Here is a 15,000-nt window from a genome sequence, read left to right on the forward strand (position 1 = left end):
TGCCCTAAGCAGTGCGCTATCCGCTGGACTGGGTGGAGTGAGCGCGCTGACGCTTCAGCACCCCGTCGCTGGACAGCTCCACCAATCAGGCGCGCCGCTCGCGACGTGACGTCACCGGCCTCTGCGTAGTAGCCTACAATGAAGCACGACACCGGCAAACCGGCCGTTTAACACCGCGTCCCATAAAATGCGGCACCTTAAGCCGCATACGCGACTATAAGTGTCCCGTGTCGCTGTTCCACATCGTTCCCGCTCACAGAACGGCCCTCTCGCGCAGCGACGCGTCGCTTGAGCTCTCCGGCGTCTCGTGCCGCATAACGCAAAAACACCACCATCAGCAACTTCGACAAGAAAGCGCTCCCGAGGCGAGCTGGTGTAGATGAGAAAGCACAGAGAGCCCCCTCAACGCGTCGAGACCAGGCCATGTTAATACGTCAACACCTAACGACGTCCGACCGCGTTCCGCCGAAGCGTTCCTGCAAAACGAGCACGAGCACACTCACCTAGAACAACCCAGACAGAGCCAGCGACTAGCGCGAAGGCGAGCATGTCTCAGTCATGAGGAGCGGTGCCGCAGCGCTCATCTGTGCCGCGTGGAGCCGAGCCGAGACGCGCTGCCGCCGGGAGAGATGCTGCTCCGCCGGCCGGGGGAAGAGAATGAGGCTCACCTCCTGTCTCCTCCCTCACCGGGATGATGAGGAGGAGGAGGAGGAGGAGGAGGAGGAAGCACCTATGAGGCTGCAGATGCTGCGGGCTGATTCCTCACGTCATGTGTGAACGCAGCGCTTTATAAAAGCAGGAGTGGTTTCTACCTCATTTGATGCTTTATGATTTCTTCCTCGCTTGATTACTTGAAGATAAGCGCGTTTATGACTCAGATCTCAAGTTTACTCTTAATTGAATTTCCACGGACTTTAGCTGCCGGAGACGCGATGATGGGAGATGTTGATTTACATCTGAGGGAGGTTTTTTTCTCGTGACGCGCAGTCTATCTTTTGCTCCATCACCAATTCCCAGAGGAAAGGCGCGTCACGTGACTCTCAAGCCCCGCCTCCCCTGTTTAACCTTGAGTCGCTCTCCTTCACATCATCCAGAGCGGGTCACGTGATGCTTCATTCATATTGGGACGCTTCATCACAGAACGGTTCTCTGAGACGCTGCTCTGGAGGAGGTTCGGTTCGTCTGAAGAAGGACAGGCTGGACAGTGACGCAGCTGCCGTGGATTTTCTGCTCAATCCAATGTGACCGAGCTGTCAGAGCAGATGGCCGGCGGAGATTTACTCAAGCCTCTCTCTCTCTCTCTCTCTCTCTCTCTCTCTCTCTCTCTCTCTCTCTCTCTCTCTCTCTCTCTCTCTCTGCTTCACTGTGTGTCTGGAAGAGCTCATCATCTATAGCTAGCGCGTCCCACTTCAGACCTTTACTGAATTCCCTTTGCAGTGTTTTATTTCAAAATGAAATGCAGCGGAGATCTCTAGTGCATGTGGACATGATTTGTTGAATTATACAGTCTCTGATGATCTGTGTGTGTGTGTGTGTGTGTGTGTGTGTGTGTGTGTGTGTGTGTGTGTGTGTGTGTGTGTGAAGGCCACCAGCTCGTTCTCATGCAGGAATGGCTGAGAAAACATCTCCGCATCTTCAGCAAAGGATCTGAAATTGAAATCAAACACATTGAACATGAAAGGATTTCTTCACATTGACTATATGTCCTGAACATTAATCTGGGATTCTGCTCGAGTACAAAGCCCTCATAAACTATTTCTGTTTCAGTTGTTTTTTCTCACTTTCATAATATCACATCTTGAGTGCAAATATTTGTCTTAAGTTGCAAACACCTTTCATAATATTATATTTTTGCATATATCATATACACACAGTTATTCAAACCCTAACCTAAGCCTTTCTGTTCAAGATGAAAAAATATATTAAAAATTTTTTTTTTTTTCTTGAGCATTAATCATATCAGTGCCATCAGAATGCAACATTTTCTGTTTATGCTGTGTGGCCATTTCATAAGAACAGATGTACACATTACTATAAGAGCAGTATAGACTGAAGACTGGATGTGATTCACACACAGTTACACTTTCACTTTCCACAGAAAACTAAACTTTATCGACTGATGAACTGCAGAAAAATGCTTTTCATGATGTTTTGAGATTGAACCATTAGTTTCTAAAAGATCGTTAATGATCTGAGAAAGGCATCAAGAAGCGACGGAGGAAAGTATAAGACTCGACTCGTGTTCTATTTATAGACCAGTCCTAAAGCCATGATTGATCGGTGTTCATTAAAGTAACGAGTCTTTGCTCATAAAGAGCTGATGAATTTGTGTGGAATTTTAAATGATTGTGTTTAAAAAAGGAAATGTGTGTTACAGAGAGAAACGTGTGCTGTGTTTTACAGATTTGGTGTGTTTTTGCTGTTTGACAGTCAGCTTTCAGAAACTGTGTGAAAGAGAAGAGTGTGTGTATTTCATTTCATGGCTCTGGGTTCAAAGGAAATGCAGATCCGAATTAATTTCTTTAAAAAACACATGAAGGATGAAGGATGTGCACATAACAACGAAAACAATGCTAAAGGAATATTTAAGCCCAAAATCTAAATGTTCTGACCCTTAGATCAGGATGAGTGTTTCTTCATCAGACCTGGAGAAATGTCTCAGTAATGGAAGTGAATGGGTGCCGTCAGAACGAGAGTCTGATAAAAACATCAGCACTGCAGTCCATCAGTGAACATCTGGAGAAGACAGAAGATCAAACTAATCCAGCATTCAAATGATTTTAACTAAAATCCATAATCCATAACTTTTCCTCCAGAGATAAAGTGCATCTGATCAGAGCAGATTCAGACCAGAACACTTTCACTGGAGGACTATATTTTTAACCAAGTTAAAGGGTTAAAACTTTAGATTAGAGAACACAGATAACCAGATTTCATATTAGTTTGTATATTAGGACGTATAAAGCATATATTAATGCTTGACCATATTCTGTATCCCTTCAGCCGACCCAGCATCTAGACATGAATGAGCAGCACATTAAGAGTTCATTAAAGGGTTAATATCAGTCATCCTCACTCTTCCTCAAGTCTGAACCTTATCTCTGTCACACTTAGTGACATCATAAGAGTATTTTATTTCATGTGAGTACAACGAATACTACTAAGTGTCTTTAAATACTCTGCATTATGACCCCTTAAAATACAGTTTTACTGAGTTTCTTTACTCAGTTCAACACATAAGAAGATCTTTTTAAGACACCTGAGGATCCTCGAAGGAGCTTCATACGTTTGTGTTTATTTTTTCTTTTCTCTTCATTCATTCATTTACAGCCATTCATCATTTTATTATTCCATTTAATCATTTAAAATATTCATCTCAGCCATTTATATACTATATATTTATATACTAATTTCATTGATTAGTCATTTATATTATGATTATGCTTAATATTAATTTTCCACTGTTGTTTAGTGTTATGATGTGTGTTTTCTTCACGAGTAAGAGATAAGAGGGGGTTAATATAGACTTTATGAGACGCAGTAATATTTCATTGCTATTGCTCCTGATATAATCTGTGTTCATCTGATCAACTGAAACATAACTATTTTTCAAGAAACTTGAACTTTCTTTTGATAATCACTGTTTAATCTCCTAATGTTTTTATTCTTTACAGACTGTGTGTGTTATTATTCTACTCCTTACAGGAAACTACTCACATTTTTAGATTTTTACACTCTCTCTCTCTCTCTCTCTCACACACACACACACACACACACACACACACACACACACACACACACACACACACACACACACACACACACACACACACACACACACACACACACACACACACACACACACACACACACACACACACACACACACACACACACACACACACACACACACACACACACACACACACACACACACACACACACACACACACACACACACACACACACACACACACACACACACACACACACACTCACACACACACACACACACACACACACACACACACACACACACACACACTCTCACACACACACACACACACACACACACACACACTCATCAGTTCAGGGTGTATGTGATGGGTCTGAGATTCCCGTCCTGAACTGTTTCCTGGTCCGCCCTGCCTCTCGTCACACTCCTACACACACACACACACACACACACACACACACACACAGTTATAATGAGCTGCAGGCCAGCAGGGGTCAGTGAGGGACACAAGTGCTCTTTAAAATCACAATCAAACAAATCCAGGAACTCAACACAAAAGGCTAAATGAAGCACCGCAAAATATCACAAACACCTTTGCCATAATTTTTAATTTCTGTTAGATCTGTGTGTGTTACTTAGAGTCGTCTTTCAGAAGCTTCTGTGTGTAAGAAGTAAACTGTAGATGAAAGCAGATGCAAAGCTGCAAAGTTATTAACGTTGTATGAATATCCTATGGTGTTTTGGCTGAACGGATTTGTTATAAATGTTACTGTTATTACTTATATTAAATATTGGGGAATGTTTTACATTAGAACCTGTTCTTGTAGTTTCTATATCTTTGAGCCTTTGATAATTATTAGTGTCTTATATAGATTAGGTGTGAACTATTTACAAAGTTCTTAAAGGGACAGTTCACCTGTATTAACTTCTGTACAACATAAAAGAAGATAACTCAAATTTTGGTCCATACAGGAGAAATGGATTTTCAAAATGGTCTGGCAACATTCCACAAAATATCTTCCTTTGAGTTCCGCAGAAGAAAGTAAGTCTTACAAGTTTAGTGAGGAAATGATGACAAACGTCAGCAGCTCAAAATCAATGCTTTACTGTCAAGTGCATTTCTACGTGACAAAGATGCATTATATACATTAATTCGTTGGGAATTCAGTAATATCTGTCATTATTTGTTTCCATCCTGTTTACTCTGATATAATGTCCCGAGGAACTGCCCACAATATAAACACTCTGCTAAGAACTGTAGAAACTAAGTATTACTAGTAGCATTGTAGTAGCAATTTTTCTGCTGAAAATAACTTCTTTTTAAAGTTTCAAAGTCAGAAGAGCTGATGAAGTTGCATGTCTAAAAATAAACTGTTTAATACTGAAGAATGCATGAACACTAGAGAAGAAATGCAGGAAATCCCAGCGATTAAACTTGAGGGCCTGTTCTGACCAAAGCATGCTGGACTCTCTGATTTTAGTGTGGGAACATAGCACTGATAATATTTTAAAAACATTTCCCTTCTCTTATAAACGTGTAATTTGGCGTTATTAAGGGCATTGTAACATCATATGGAAATGTAAAATATGTGTACATTTGCCAGTAACCTGATGCATATGTGCTCTCCTTTTTTCTCTCTATTTGCTTTTTCTATTCATTCTAGGTTTATTGTTGACTATAAAGCACTTAAGAATAAAAATCGGTCGGACAGCATCCTCTCGGGTTTCGAGGGGAATATCGCTGGATGTTTCTTGGGAAAACCCAGGAATCCACGGAGCAGAAACTCCGCAGGAAAACCCCGCCCCCCTCCGAGCGCGCCACGCCCCCTGTCGCCGATTACATCATCGTCATCCATCATCATCATCATCTTCGTCGTCTTCATCATCGCTGTGTGACTGAGGGTCAGTCTGATAACTCTTATCTAGTTCAGTTAAAACACCTCGAGAGCCCCGCGTGTCCAAAACACGTTTTCCGACAAACAGCACAAAAAACGAACAAACAAAAGACACACACGCCTTTAGCGCCCGAGGCTCTTTCCATCTGAATTACGGATCCCGAAACCTAAAATGCCAGAGCTCGCGCATGATATCTGCGGACGGACATGATCAGAGTTTCTCTGAAACGCGGGCTCTTACTGTAACTCTACTGTAACGCCCCCTAGCGGCGCGTGCGCGCGCGTTTCCCGGAAACAGCCTGAATCCTGACACTCTGCGCTTTATTCTGAGTTCAGAGCACTCTCTCAGACCTCTCTCACACAGGGTTAACTCGGGTTACACTGTCACTCTTTACCTGAACACACCGTGTTTAAGAGAACTGAGTGCTAGTGATCCATAGAAGTAACAAAGTAATCTACTACTACTATGATTATTTTAGTGCTTAATTCTATTAAACTATTATTATTATATTATGTTTATATATATATATATATATATATATATATATATATATATATATATATATATATATATATATATATATATATATATATATATTACCGTTGTTTCTTTGTTGAATATCATGGCACTAATATATGAGCATTGTTGTGTGTAGGTGGGTTGGTTATATTTTTTGGAGGCATGCTGAGGGCGTGTGTGTCAGTGTTTATCCAAACTGAACTGTCTTCCGCACGTAGCCCTTCTATCTCATAACAGCGTGATTTCTCGGAAATCAGCCTGCTCGAGTAGTAGCTCTGCTGCTCCGTCCGCGCATGCGCGGGAGCTCCCGGGAAAAATCCCCGCCAGCGCTATATATACCGCGCGCCGCCGCCTCCCCGGACAGTGAGCGCGAGCTGAGCTTCACAGCACTTCGGCTGGATTCACTCCTTTACAGGACTTACTCTTTCTGCACTTTTTTATCTTTTGGATACAACCTTTGATTAAAATGTAAGTGCTTTTGGTTGTATGAAACGTTTTATTGCTTTAAATATTATTACTGAATTGAATATTTTATTAGTAGTATTGCATTTATGCTTAGAAATGCTTCACTTCAGTTGTAGACGCGTGCTGTATTTCTGGTTGTTTTTCAAGCTAATTATTTAGATAGTTAGCAATGAATGCAAGAACATGCAGCAACAATTTTGCAAAAAACAACAAATGCATCAAAAATGACTTTTTCAATTTATTTATTTTTATATTGCAAATGCATTTCTGCTTAGATGTAAAAACTAACTGAACGAACCACATGAATGCATAATAAGATACATATTAAGTAAAGATTGAGACTTTTGCACAGTGCAGAAAAACAAAGCGCTGTTTCCTGGTCATGAACTTGTTAAAGCACCTCCCTCCAGATGCTCAGCGACTAAAGCAGCTCTGTCTCTCTCACAGAAACATGCCTGTGTCCAGAATGCGTATGCGACCCTGGCTGGAGAGCAGAATCGACTCCAACACCATCGCCGGGCTCATGTGGGTCAACAAGGTAATAAGATCGTAATCAGAAGTGTAGAGATAAACACCTGCAAGCAGCGGCGTGGTTCTAATGTCTGCAACGCTTTCAGGAGGAGAAGATGTTCTCCATCCCGTGGAAACACGCAGCTCGGCACGGCTGGGAGGTGGATAAAGACGCCTGTCTGTTCAAGCAGTGGGCCATTCACACAGGTGAGCGATCACACACACACACACACACACACACACACTCCCGCTCCGCCGCAGGTGTGCTCAGACTCGGCTCCTCTCTTCAGGTAAATACAAGGAGGGAGAAACCCATCCCGACCCCAAGACCTGGAAGGCCAACTTCCGCTGTGCCATGAACTCACTCCCAGACATCGAGGAGGTGAAGGACAGGAGCGTGAACAAGGGCTGCGGCGCGGTCAGAGTCTACCGCATGCTTCCCGCCATCGCCAAGAAGAAGATGAAGAGAACCAAGAGCCGCGACAGCCGCAAGCGCAAGGTAACAGAAACATTCAGAGCGCAGCAAAGTGCTCAGATCTGGCTTGTATCCAGCAGCAGCGTTTAACACCCGTGTTTGTGTTCAGATCAAGATGGAGGACATGGACGTTCACGAGATGCACTCAGAAATGACCCAGGAGAACACCATCGACAGCACCGTCAATCTAAGTAAGTCTTCTCAGATCAGAGCTGTCTATCAGAGCTGTGAGGTGTTCAGAAGAGTGTGATGTTCATCAGCCGTGCGTTTCCTCCAAGGCTCCTCCAGTCCGTCTGCAGACACCCCAGCGTACGAGGTGGAGATCTCCCACTGTCTTGAAGACCAGTACACGTGCAAGTTCCAGGTGTCTCCGGTGCACTCCACAGGTAAGAGAGCTCTGCCGGCTTCACCTGAGTCTGTGTCTGATCCCTGACCGATACTGACCGCGGTGTTTTCTCCATCTCTCCCCTCACAGACCTGGAGGAGAACGAAGCAATCATTGAGGTGAGTGTGAGCCCCGCTCTGCCTGCTTGGTGCTTTTTCATTGACAGGAATACCCCGTAATCAGATCATTTTCTTACAAGTTCTGTGTCTTGCTCTTGCAGATCTCACGGCAATTGGAGCGTGATAGCACGCAGTGGCTGCAGAGCAACCTATTTCCAAAGGGGTTTCTGGCCAATGAAGTAGCCACAACAGATTCTCTGAGCCCAGAGAGCCAGTGGAGCAATAGCTCAGGTAAATGTGGCGAGAGCGCGCTAGACGAGTGTGTGTTGTGAGGCCAGCAGGATCTGACCAGGTTCCTCTGTCTTCTCTCTGCAGGAGAGGAGCTGGAGTTTCGACTCTACACTGAACTGACCCCTGACCTCCCGGACGACTCTCTCTGCACCTACACCGAGCTCATGAACATCAGCTCCATGCCACAGACCATGTGTCCTCTCTGAGGGGACGGCTTCTCTCTCATGGACATTAACTCAAACTCGTACCTCAGTCTCAGTCTCGCTCGTCTGGATTCTGCTGATTCGTGGACGGACAGAAAGACTCTCTGAATGGAAGCAGATGACGTGTATCCTCGTGTAATGTGACATGGAGCCATTCCGTTACCAGCTCGTCATGGCAGGGCTTTCCTCACCCATGGGATATATATATATATATATATGTATATATGTATTTTCACATGTATCAGATGAGAGCGTGGGAAGGGGTTCTTCACTGTACATACTGTAAATATTTATTTGTAATAAAAAAAACCTAAATGAGTTTTCTTGTTGTTGTTCGTGTTATACTTTCCTATGTTAAAGTTAAACTTATTCCAAGCACCGTTTCTCTTTTTCATGTAGTGTAAAGAGGTTGATGTTTTAAAATTAATAAAAAATAGAGTGGAGTAGTTCATACATTATTTAACATCTCTGAATGAACTTAGGAGCACTGATTGCTGCACAGAAAGAAATAACTCTAAGCCACTGAAGACTCCTTAAGAGACGATCATTCAAAATAAGGCGTGCACAACAAAACTAAATCACCTGCAGAATGCAAAAGAAGAAGGATATTTACATCGTTAGCTGATGTCATCACAAACAACCTGCAGCTCTGAGCTTTAATCTTAAGTGACTGTAAATCATGTGACTTGCAGGAACCAATAAGGCCTGATGTTATTGGCACATTGCCCTATTCCAGCACTGAATGTGCACTTGAACTTCATAGCTTCATAGTTAATATTTAAACTACTTGCATATAATGTTATATTAATAAAATAAAAGGCCACTTATGATCACTCGTGTACACTGAAATAGTGCACTTTAAAGTTTTTAATAAAAGTAATCTTGTGTTATGCTTTCAAGTATTTATTTCCATAAACATACTGCACACACAAAGCACTTGATTATAATTGTAAATATACATTTAATTGTGTGCTCTAGTGTTATGCAATATCATATTAAAAGTTCATGGGTTTTTTAAGAATGTAAATTGCAAATTTCTTCATTAAAAATGTGTAAATATTGAGATGTTTAAACAAATTATATTCAAGGTGAAACAACAGCAGTGTTTGACTTCAGACAGTCCTGTGAAGAAGTGAGTCATGATTCAGATTCGTTCAGTTCAGAGTCCGGCTGGATTCGATCCAAGAGCTTGAACTCATCAGTCTGATCATATTCACAGATTAATCAACACTTATTTGATTTCTGAGCTAATCGAGGCGAATGAGACGGGGAAAAGCCTTCAGTTCTTCTGGTTTGAGTGGTATTGATCACGATTCATTAAAGTGGCATGAAGCAGAAGTGAAATATACAGGTATAACAGACAGAACCAGCGGCTTGTTTATTACATGATAAATGTTTCTATTGCCTCTAATAAATCAGTCATCTAGGACTATATTACAGTTTATCATAAAGACTCCTGAGTACATTCAGCACAACTTCATGTCAAAGACAACTGAAATAATTATTAAACACTTAATACTTAATGCAGGTCAACTAATTGAATTTCGTATAAACTACATTTTTATTCAATTGTAAATATCAGGGTCAAGGTTGTATTGGGTTCACGATTATGTATACTCTTTAATACTTTACTTTAGGGAGCGGTTCCCACAGTTAACTAGTTGTTTAATAGCAAGCATATAACTGACACATTAGCTGATGCTAGTACTGATGAGGCATGTATTAATGCACGAGCATATTGTAGATGCCTTCATTTGACCCCACTTAGCAACTACCTTACTAATCATTAATTTAAGAGTTTATTTGTAGTTAATAGTTAGTAGCCCTAAGGACAGACTATTCTGTTCCCATCTGGGCACATTATTTCTGTGATTAGTGTTCTTGTTAAAGCATATAGGCCTACTTTATTTTCAGAAGGGTCTGTAAACATGAGCAATTAAGCTCCTAAATATCACATAAAGTGATCGTCTGGCGAGAAGACTCCACAGTGATGTTCATTTTAACTCGATGTCGATGTCGTAGCTCTTGCTCTTCATAGGAAGTTAATTGCTGTGAAATTCAGAGAATTCCAGGCATTATTGAGTGAGGAAAGCAGTTTATTTTTCTTTGTTCAGGCAAGAGTGAACATTAGACCTGATTAGAGCGTATCACAGAACCGCTAGAAAGCATCAAGTGCATCAAATGCAACTGAGAACACACATTAAACAAGTGAGGAACAGGAGAGCAGCTCCAGATATTCATCTACTCAAACAGATGAAGAGCTCGTACAAGTCCCAGTGGTTTTGTGGAGCTTGTGGTGGTCTTCACGGGTCTGCAGGCTCCCGGCATTAAATCATGATCTCTGAAACACAAAGGAAAGAAGGAAGTGAGATGCAAACATCCAGCGAGCCGTTTCCTCTAACCGAACGCATGATATATGTTATACCGAGTGATTTATACACGGCCGTGTCACACACCGCAGACCTGAACCTCCTCTGCTCCTTTTCTTCTCGAGAAAATACATTCTCTCAGACAGTTTTAGACTCGTAAGACGGCATACCAACGACTAACCCACCTACATTTCACTGATTTTATCAGCCGTTGTTGGCAAGAGAATCTAAATTGACTGCAAATACCTAGTTCTTCCACGTTAGAGCCCATGTAGAGTCCTTCACCAGCCGGCTGTGAACCACAGACAAGCAGCTAATATAACAACCAACATTTCACCAACATCATTTCCAAAGGCCAGTTTCTTATTTCTTGATATATTTGCATGAAAACGGTTTCCATTACATAAGGTATTCAGTCAACTAAATAAACCTTTACACTAGGCCTAAAATAGCCATTAAAAATACTTATTAAAACGATTATTTTGTATAATGAAAATAGATCATTTATATTGAGCATATAGCAACACAAATTATTTTAAAACTGATCCATTTAAAGTAGATAAATCTCCAACACTTTAGAATAAGTAACATTTGTTGAGTATTAATTACGACTTTTCCCTCAATAAATTCTAAATTAATATTTAGTGATGTAGTTGTTAGTTTAGGTATTGGGTAAGATCAGGGATGTAGAATAAGACATTAATATGTGCTTAATTACTACTAATAAATGGCTAATATTCTAGTAATATTCATGCTAATTGACTCTTTGTTGTTTTTGTGCTCTCTGTGTATAATCGTCTTCACCTGTTCCCTGTTAATTCAGTCAGTTTCCTTGTGTATTTAGTCCTGTGTGTTTTGAGTTCACGTTTGTCCGATCGTCGAGGTCCTTATGTGGTTTATGTTCTGCCTGCCTGTCTGTGTATTATTATTTTGCCTGTTTAAAAGGATTAAACCTGTTTAAGTTTATTTTACTTGTCGAGTGCTCCTTCCCATCAAACCACACCCGTGACACTAATAAACCTTAAAACCATGTTAACCATTAAATTATTTCAGACTGGGAATATGAATGATGGACGCATGAGACCTGTCTGCTGTGAAGTGATTTACTGACACTGTGTTTTGAAGTAATATTCATGTCTTGTAGTTAAGAAAAGAACTGTTCAGACCACAGATCATGACTGTCCCATCAAAGTCTCATGAATTCACTCAGATTTGATATTTATAAATGAAACTCCGAGTTAGTGTTCAAACATTATTGCACACAGAAACATATTTACTGAAATAAATACAGTGAAATATGAAGAGACGTGTACGGTTGATAAGATAAGATGGGCTGAAAGTGTTGCTGTACACTGAGTGCACTCAGAACGACGCACATCCAGTAAACACACTCAGACGGAGATGAATCCAGACGTGACGTTCTGTCTGTTCTTCTCGGTGATCAAGTCATCTGCTCTCAGTTAACTAGACCTGAAGCCATATTTATCTGACTTGTAATTTAAAATATTTGAATTCTAAAACAATATTACCCCACTGCACAAAAAAGACATTAGTCATTTCACTTAAAGATAGCATTAGATACCTGTCCACCTTCACTGGGGTTCAATCAATCAATCATTTTTATTTCTATAGCTCTTTTAACAACACAGGTTGCATCAAAGCACTGCATCAAAGGTTCCTCAGGGATCGGTTCTTGGACAGCTCCACTTCTACATTTACATTTACATTTACATTTAGTCATTTTGCAGATGCTTTTATCCAAAGCGACTTACAATAGAGAGTACACTTCTACACATACACTATTTCACTAGAACCCACCTTTTAAGCAACAATCCTCGTTTTTAAAATGTTGTGCAGAAACCATTTTAAATGTGATCTTATTCATTCGTAAAATCTCTCTCAGATGTGAAATCAATGAATCGTATTATCATCCTGAACTAAATTGGTTTCAGCTCTCTAACTTGTAAATGACTCCTAATTAATGCCATTTACGTTTAAAAGATCTGCATTCATCAACCGAATCATTTCCTTTAGAACGGCTTACATTTCCAGAAACCTCCAGCACTCTGCTCCAGTCTCCTCTGCTCAGACCCTGACGTGACGTTAAGCTCTTTTCCACATCAGAGTTTTTACAGATACAAGCGCTGGTGTGTATTTAACTCTAAAATCAAATCTGAGCATTCGTATGCTAATAAAGAAGACGTCCCAGCACGGATGAAAGATCATCTTCAGATCTACCCCTAATTCCCGGGAGCTTCACCTAATCACAGGACTCTCCTGTTCACCCTCTTTCCTCAGATTCATGTCACTTTACATTGGACATTCACAACAGCCACTCTACACTTTATTTTTATACTTCTTCTTTATATATTTTTTCATATTATATATATATATATATATATATATATATATATATATATATATATATATATATATATATATATATATATATATATATTTTTTTTTTTTTTTTTTTTTTGTTTTGTTTTTTTGTTTTCTATTTCGACGCTGGACGGTTGTGAAAAGCATTTCGCTGCATGTCGTACCATGTATGTATGTGTATGTGACAAATAAAATTTGAATTTGAATTAGATTTTTGAGATCAACCTGGCCAAGACTGAGCTTCTCATCTTCCCAGCCAGAAATCTTGGGGTGATCCTTGATGATGAGCTGACCGTTAAAGATGACGCTCACTGAACATCGGGACGATCAGACCCTTCCTAACAGAACAGCACCGCTCCTCGTCCAGGCCCTTGTCACTTCTGCGCTGGACTATTGCGATGCTCTTCTACAATCTACGATCAGACCTATGCAAATGTGTCTGGTCTAGATCATTGATTACACTCAGAGCCAGACAAAATGATCATCTGTCATGTGTTTGAATACATTAAAGTGTTTTTGAAGCTCTTGTTATCTTGGCACTGCCTTCAGATGCTTGTTCTTTGTGCTTCTATTGAGCTGCTTGTCACGCCACATTTCAGGTCAGGGCAGAAAAGCGATTAAAGCGCTGGACTCATCCAGCCAGTCGAGCAGCCAAACACACACGGGCCGGAGCAGCAATACATTACTGCTGAATAACACATTATGTAACAATTTACAGACCTGAAAACATCTGGGGCACTGGAGCAGCTGTCCTCAGATCAGCGCTTAGTCACTCGTGAGGAGAAATACACTAAAGAACCTGAACCTGACCCCGAGCCTGACCTTGACCCCGAGCCTGACCTCGACCCCGAGCCTGACCTCGACCCCGAGCCTGACCTAGCAGCACTCGAGAGACCAACAAACCACCTGCCAATCAAAACATTAAACAGGAAAAACAAACAAACAAAAAAATGACACAAAGTGAATTTTCATTCATCTGTCAATCACGAACATGAACATCAGTCAGACGAGCCTGACATCTCTGACGCTACTGGACAAAGAATGAAGTATGTATATATCTGAAGAATGCATATAGCACACACACACACACACACACTCACACACACACACACACACACACACACACTAAGACACACACACAAACACTCACACACACACACACACACACACTCACACACACAAACAATCACACACACACTAAGACACGCACACAAACACAAACACTCACACACACACACACACAAACACACACACTAAGACACGCACACGCACACAAACACAAACACTCACACACACACACACACACTCAGACACACACACACACACACACTCAGACACACACACACACACACACACACACACACACTCAGACACACACACACACACACACTCAGACACACACACACACACACACACACACACACACACACACTCAGACACACACACACACACACACACACACACACACTCAGACACACACACACACACACACACACACTGAAGGAAGTGTTATTATGGATTAAGGACTCAGTGCTGGATTTGTTTCATCTTTTTTCTTCTCTAGATGTTAATTTCTGGACTAGAGTGGATTACTGTAGTATTTTTATCATCTGTTTTCTTTTGTTGGCTGAACTGTTCTTATAAACGGTTCCTTCAGCAGAGGTCAGATGTAATAAATCAAGAATCAGTGTCAGTTTCGGTCTGTTTCTT

General features: G+C 41.2%; 2 protein-coding genes and 1 long non-coding RNA gene across 4 annotated transcripts in view; 1 reads left to right on the top strand and 2 right to left on the bottom strand.

Annotated features, from left to right (window-relative positions):
- Window positions 1-1,538, bottom strand: part of acsl6 (acyl-CoA synthetase long chain family member 6) — a 22,052-nt gene extending 20,514 nt beyond the window's left edge. The window contains 1 exon segment of the mRNA XM_043221743.1: window positions 504-1,538. Coding sequence (XP_043077678.1) covers window positions 504-549 — 46 coding nt within the window. The 5' untranslated portion in view covers window positions 550-1,538.
- Window positions 1,539-6,469: 4,931 nt separating this feature from the next.
- Window positions 6,470-8,858, top strand: irf1b (interferon regulatory factor 1b). 2 transcript variants are annotated; one of them, XM_043220911.1, is made up of 9 exons: window positions 6,470-6,619; window positions 7,064-7,154; window positions 7,234-7,333; window positions 7,417-7,625; window positions 7,711-7,792; window positions 7,880-7,987; window positions 8,077-8,105; window positions 8,207-8,336; window positions 8,421-8,858. In XM_043220911.1, the coding sequence occupies exons 2-9, from the start codon at window positions 7,068-7,070 to the stop codon at window positions 8,540-8,542; spliced, it is 867 nt and encodes a 288-aa protein (XP_043076846.1). In that variant the 5' UTR covers window positions 6,470-6,619; window positions 7,064-7,067; the 3' UTR covers window positions 8,543-8,858. The 2 variants fall into 2 exon arrangements, with proteins under 2 accessions (XP_043076846.1, XP_043076847.1); XM_043220912.1 differs by lacking the exon at window positions 8,207-8,336.
- A 1,759-nt stretch (window positions 8,859-10,617) lies between these two features.
- Window positions 10,618-15,000, bottom strand: part of LOC122326191 — an 18,117-nt gene continuing 13,734 nt past the window's right edge. Inside the window, exon 2 of the long non-coding RNA XR_006247438.1 lies at window positions 10,618-10,880. This is a non-coding gene — a long non-coding RNA (uncharacterized LOC122326191). The remainder of the gene's footprint in view (window positions 10,881-15,000) is intronic.

The sequence above is a fragment of the Puntigrus tetrazona genome, chromosome 21 (genome assembly GCF_018831695.1).
Source record: "Puntigrus tetrazona isolate hp1 chromosome 21, ASM1883169v1, whole genome shotgun sequence".
Lineage (NCBI taxonomy): Eukaryota > Metazoa > Chordata > Actinopteri > Cypriniformes > Cyprinidae > Puntigrus > Puntigrus tetrazona.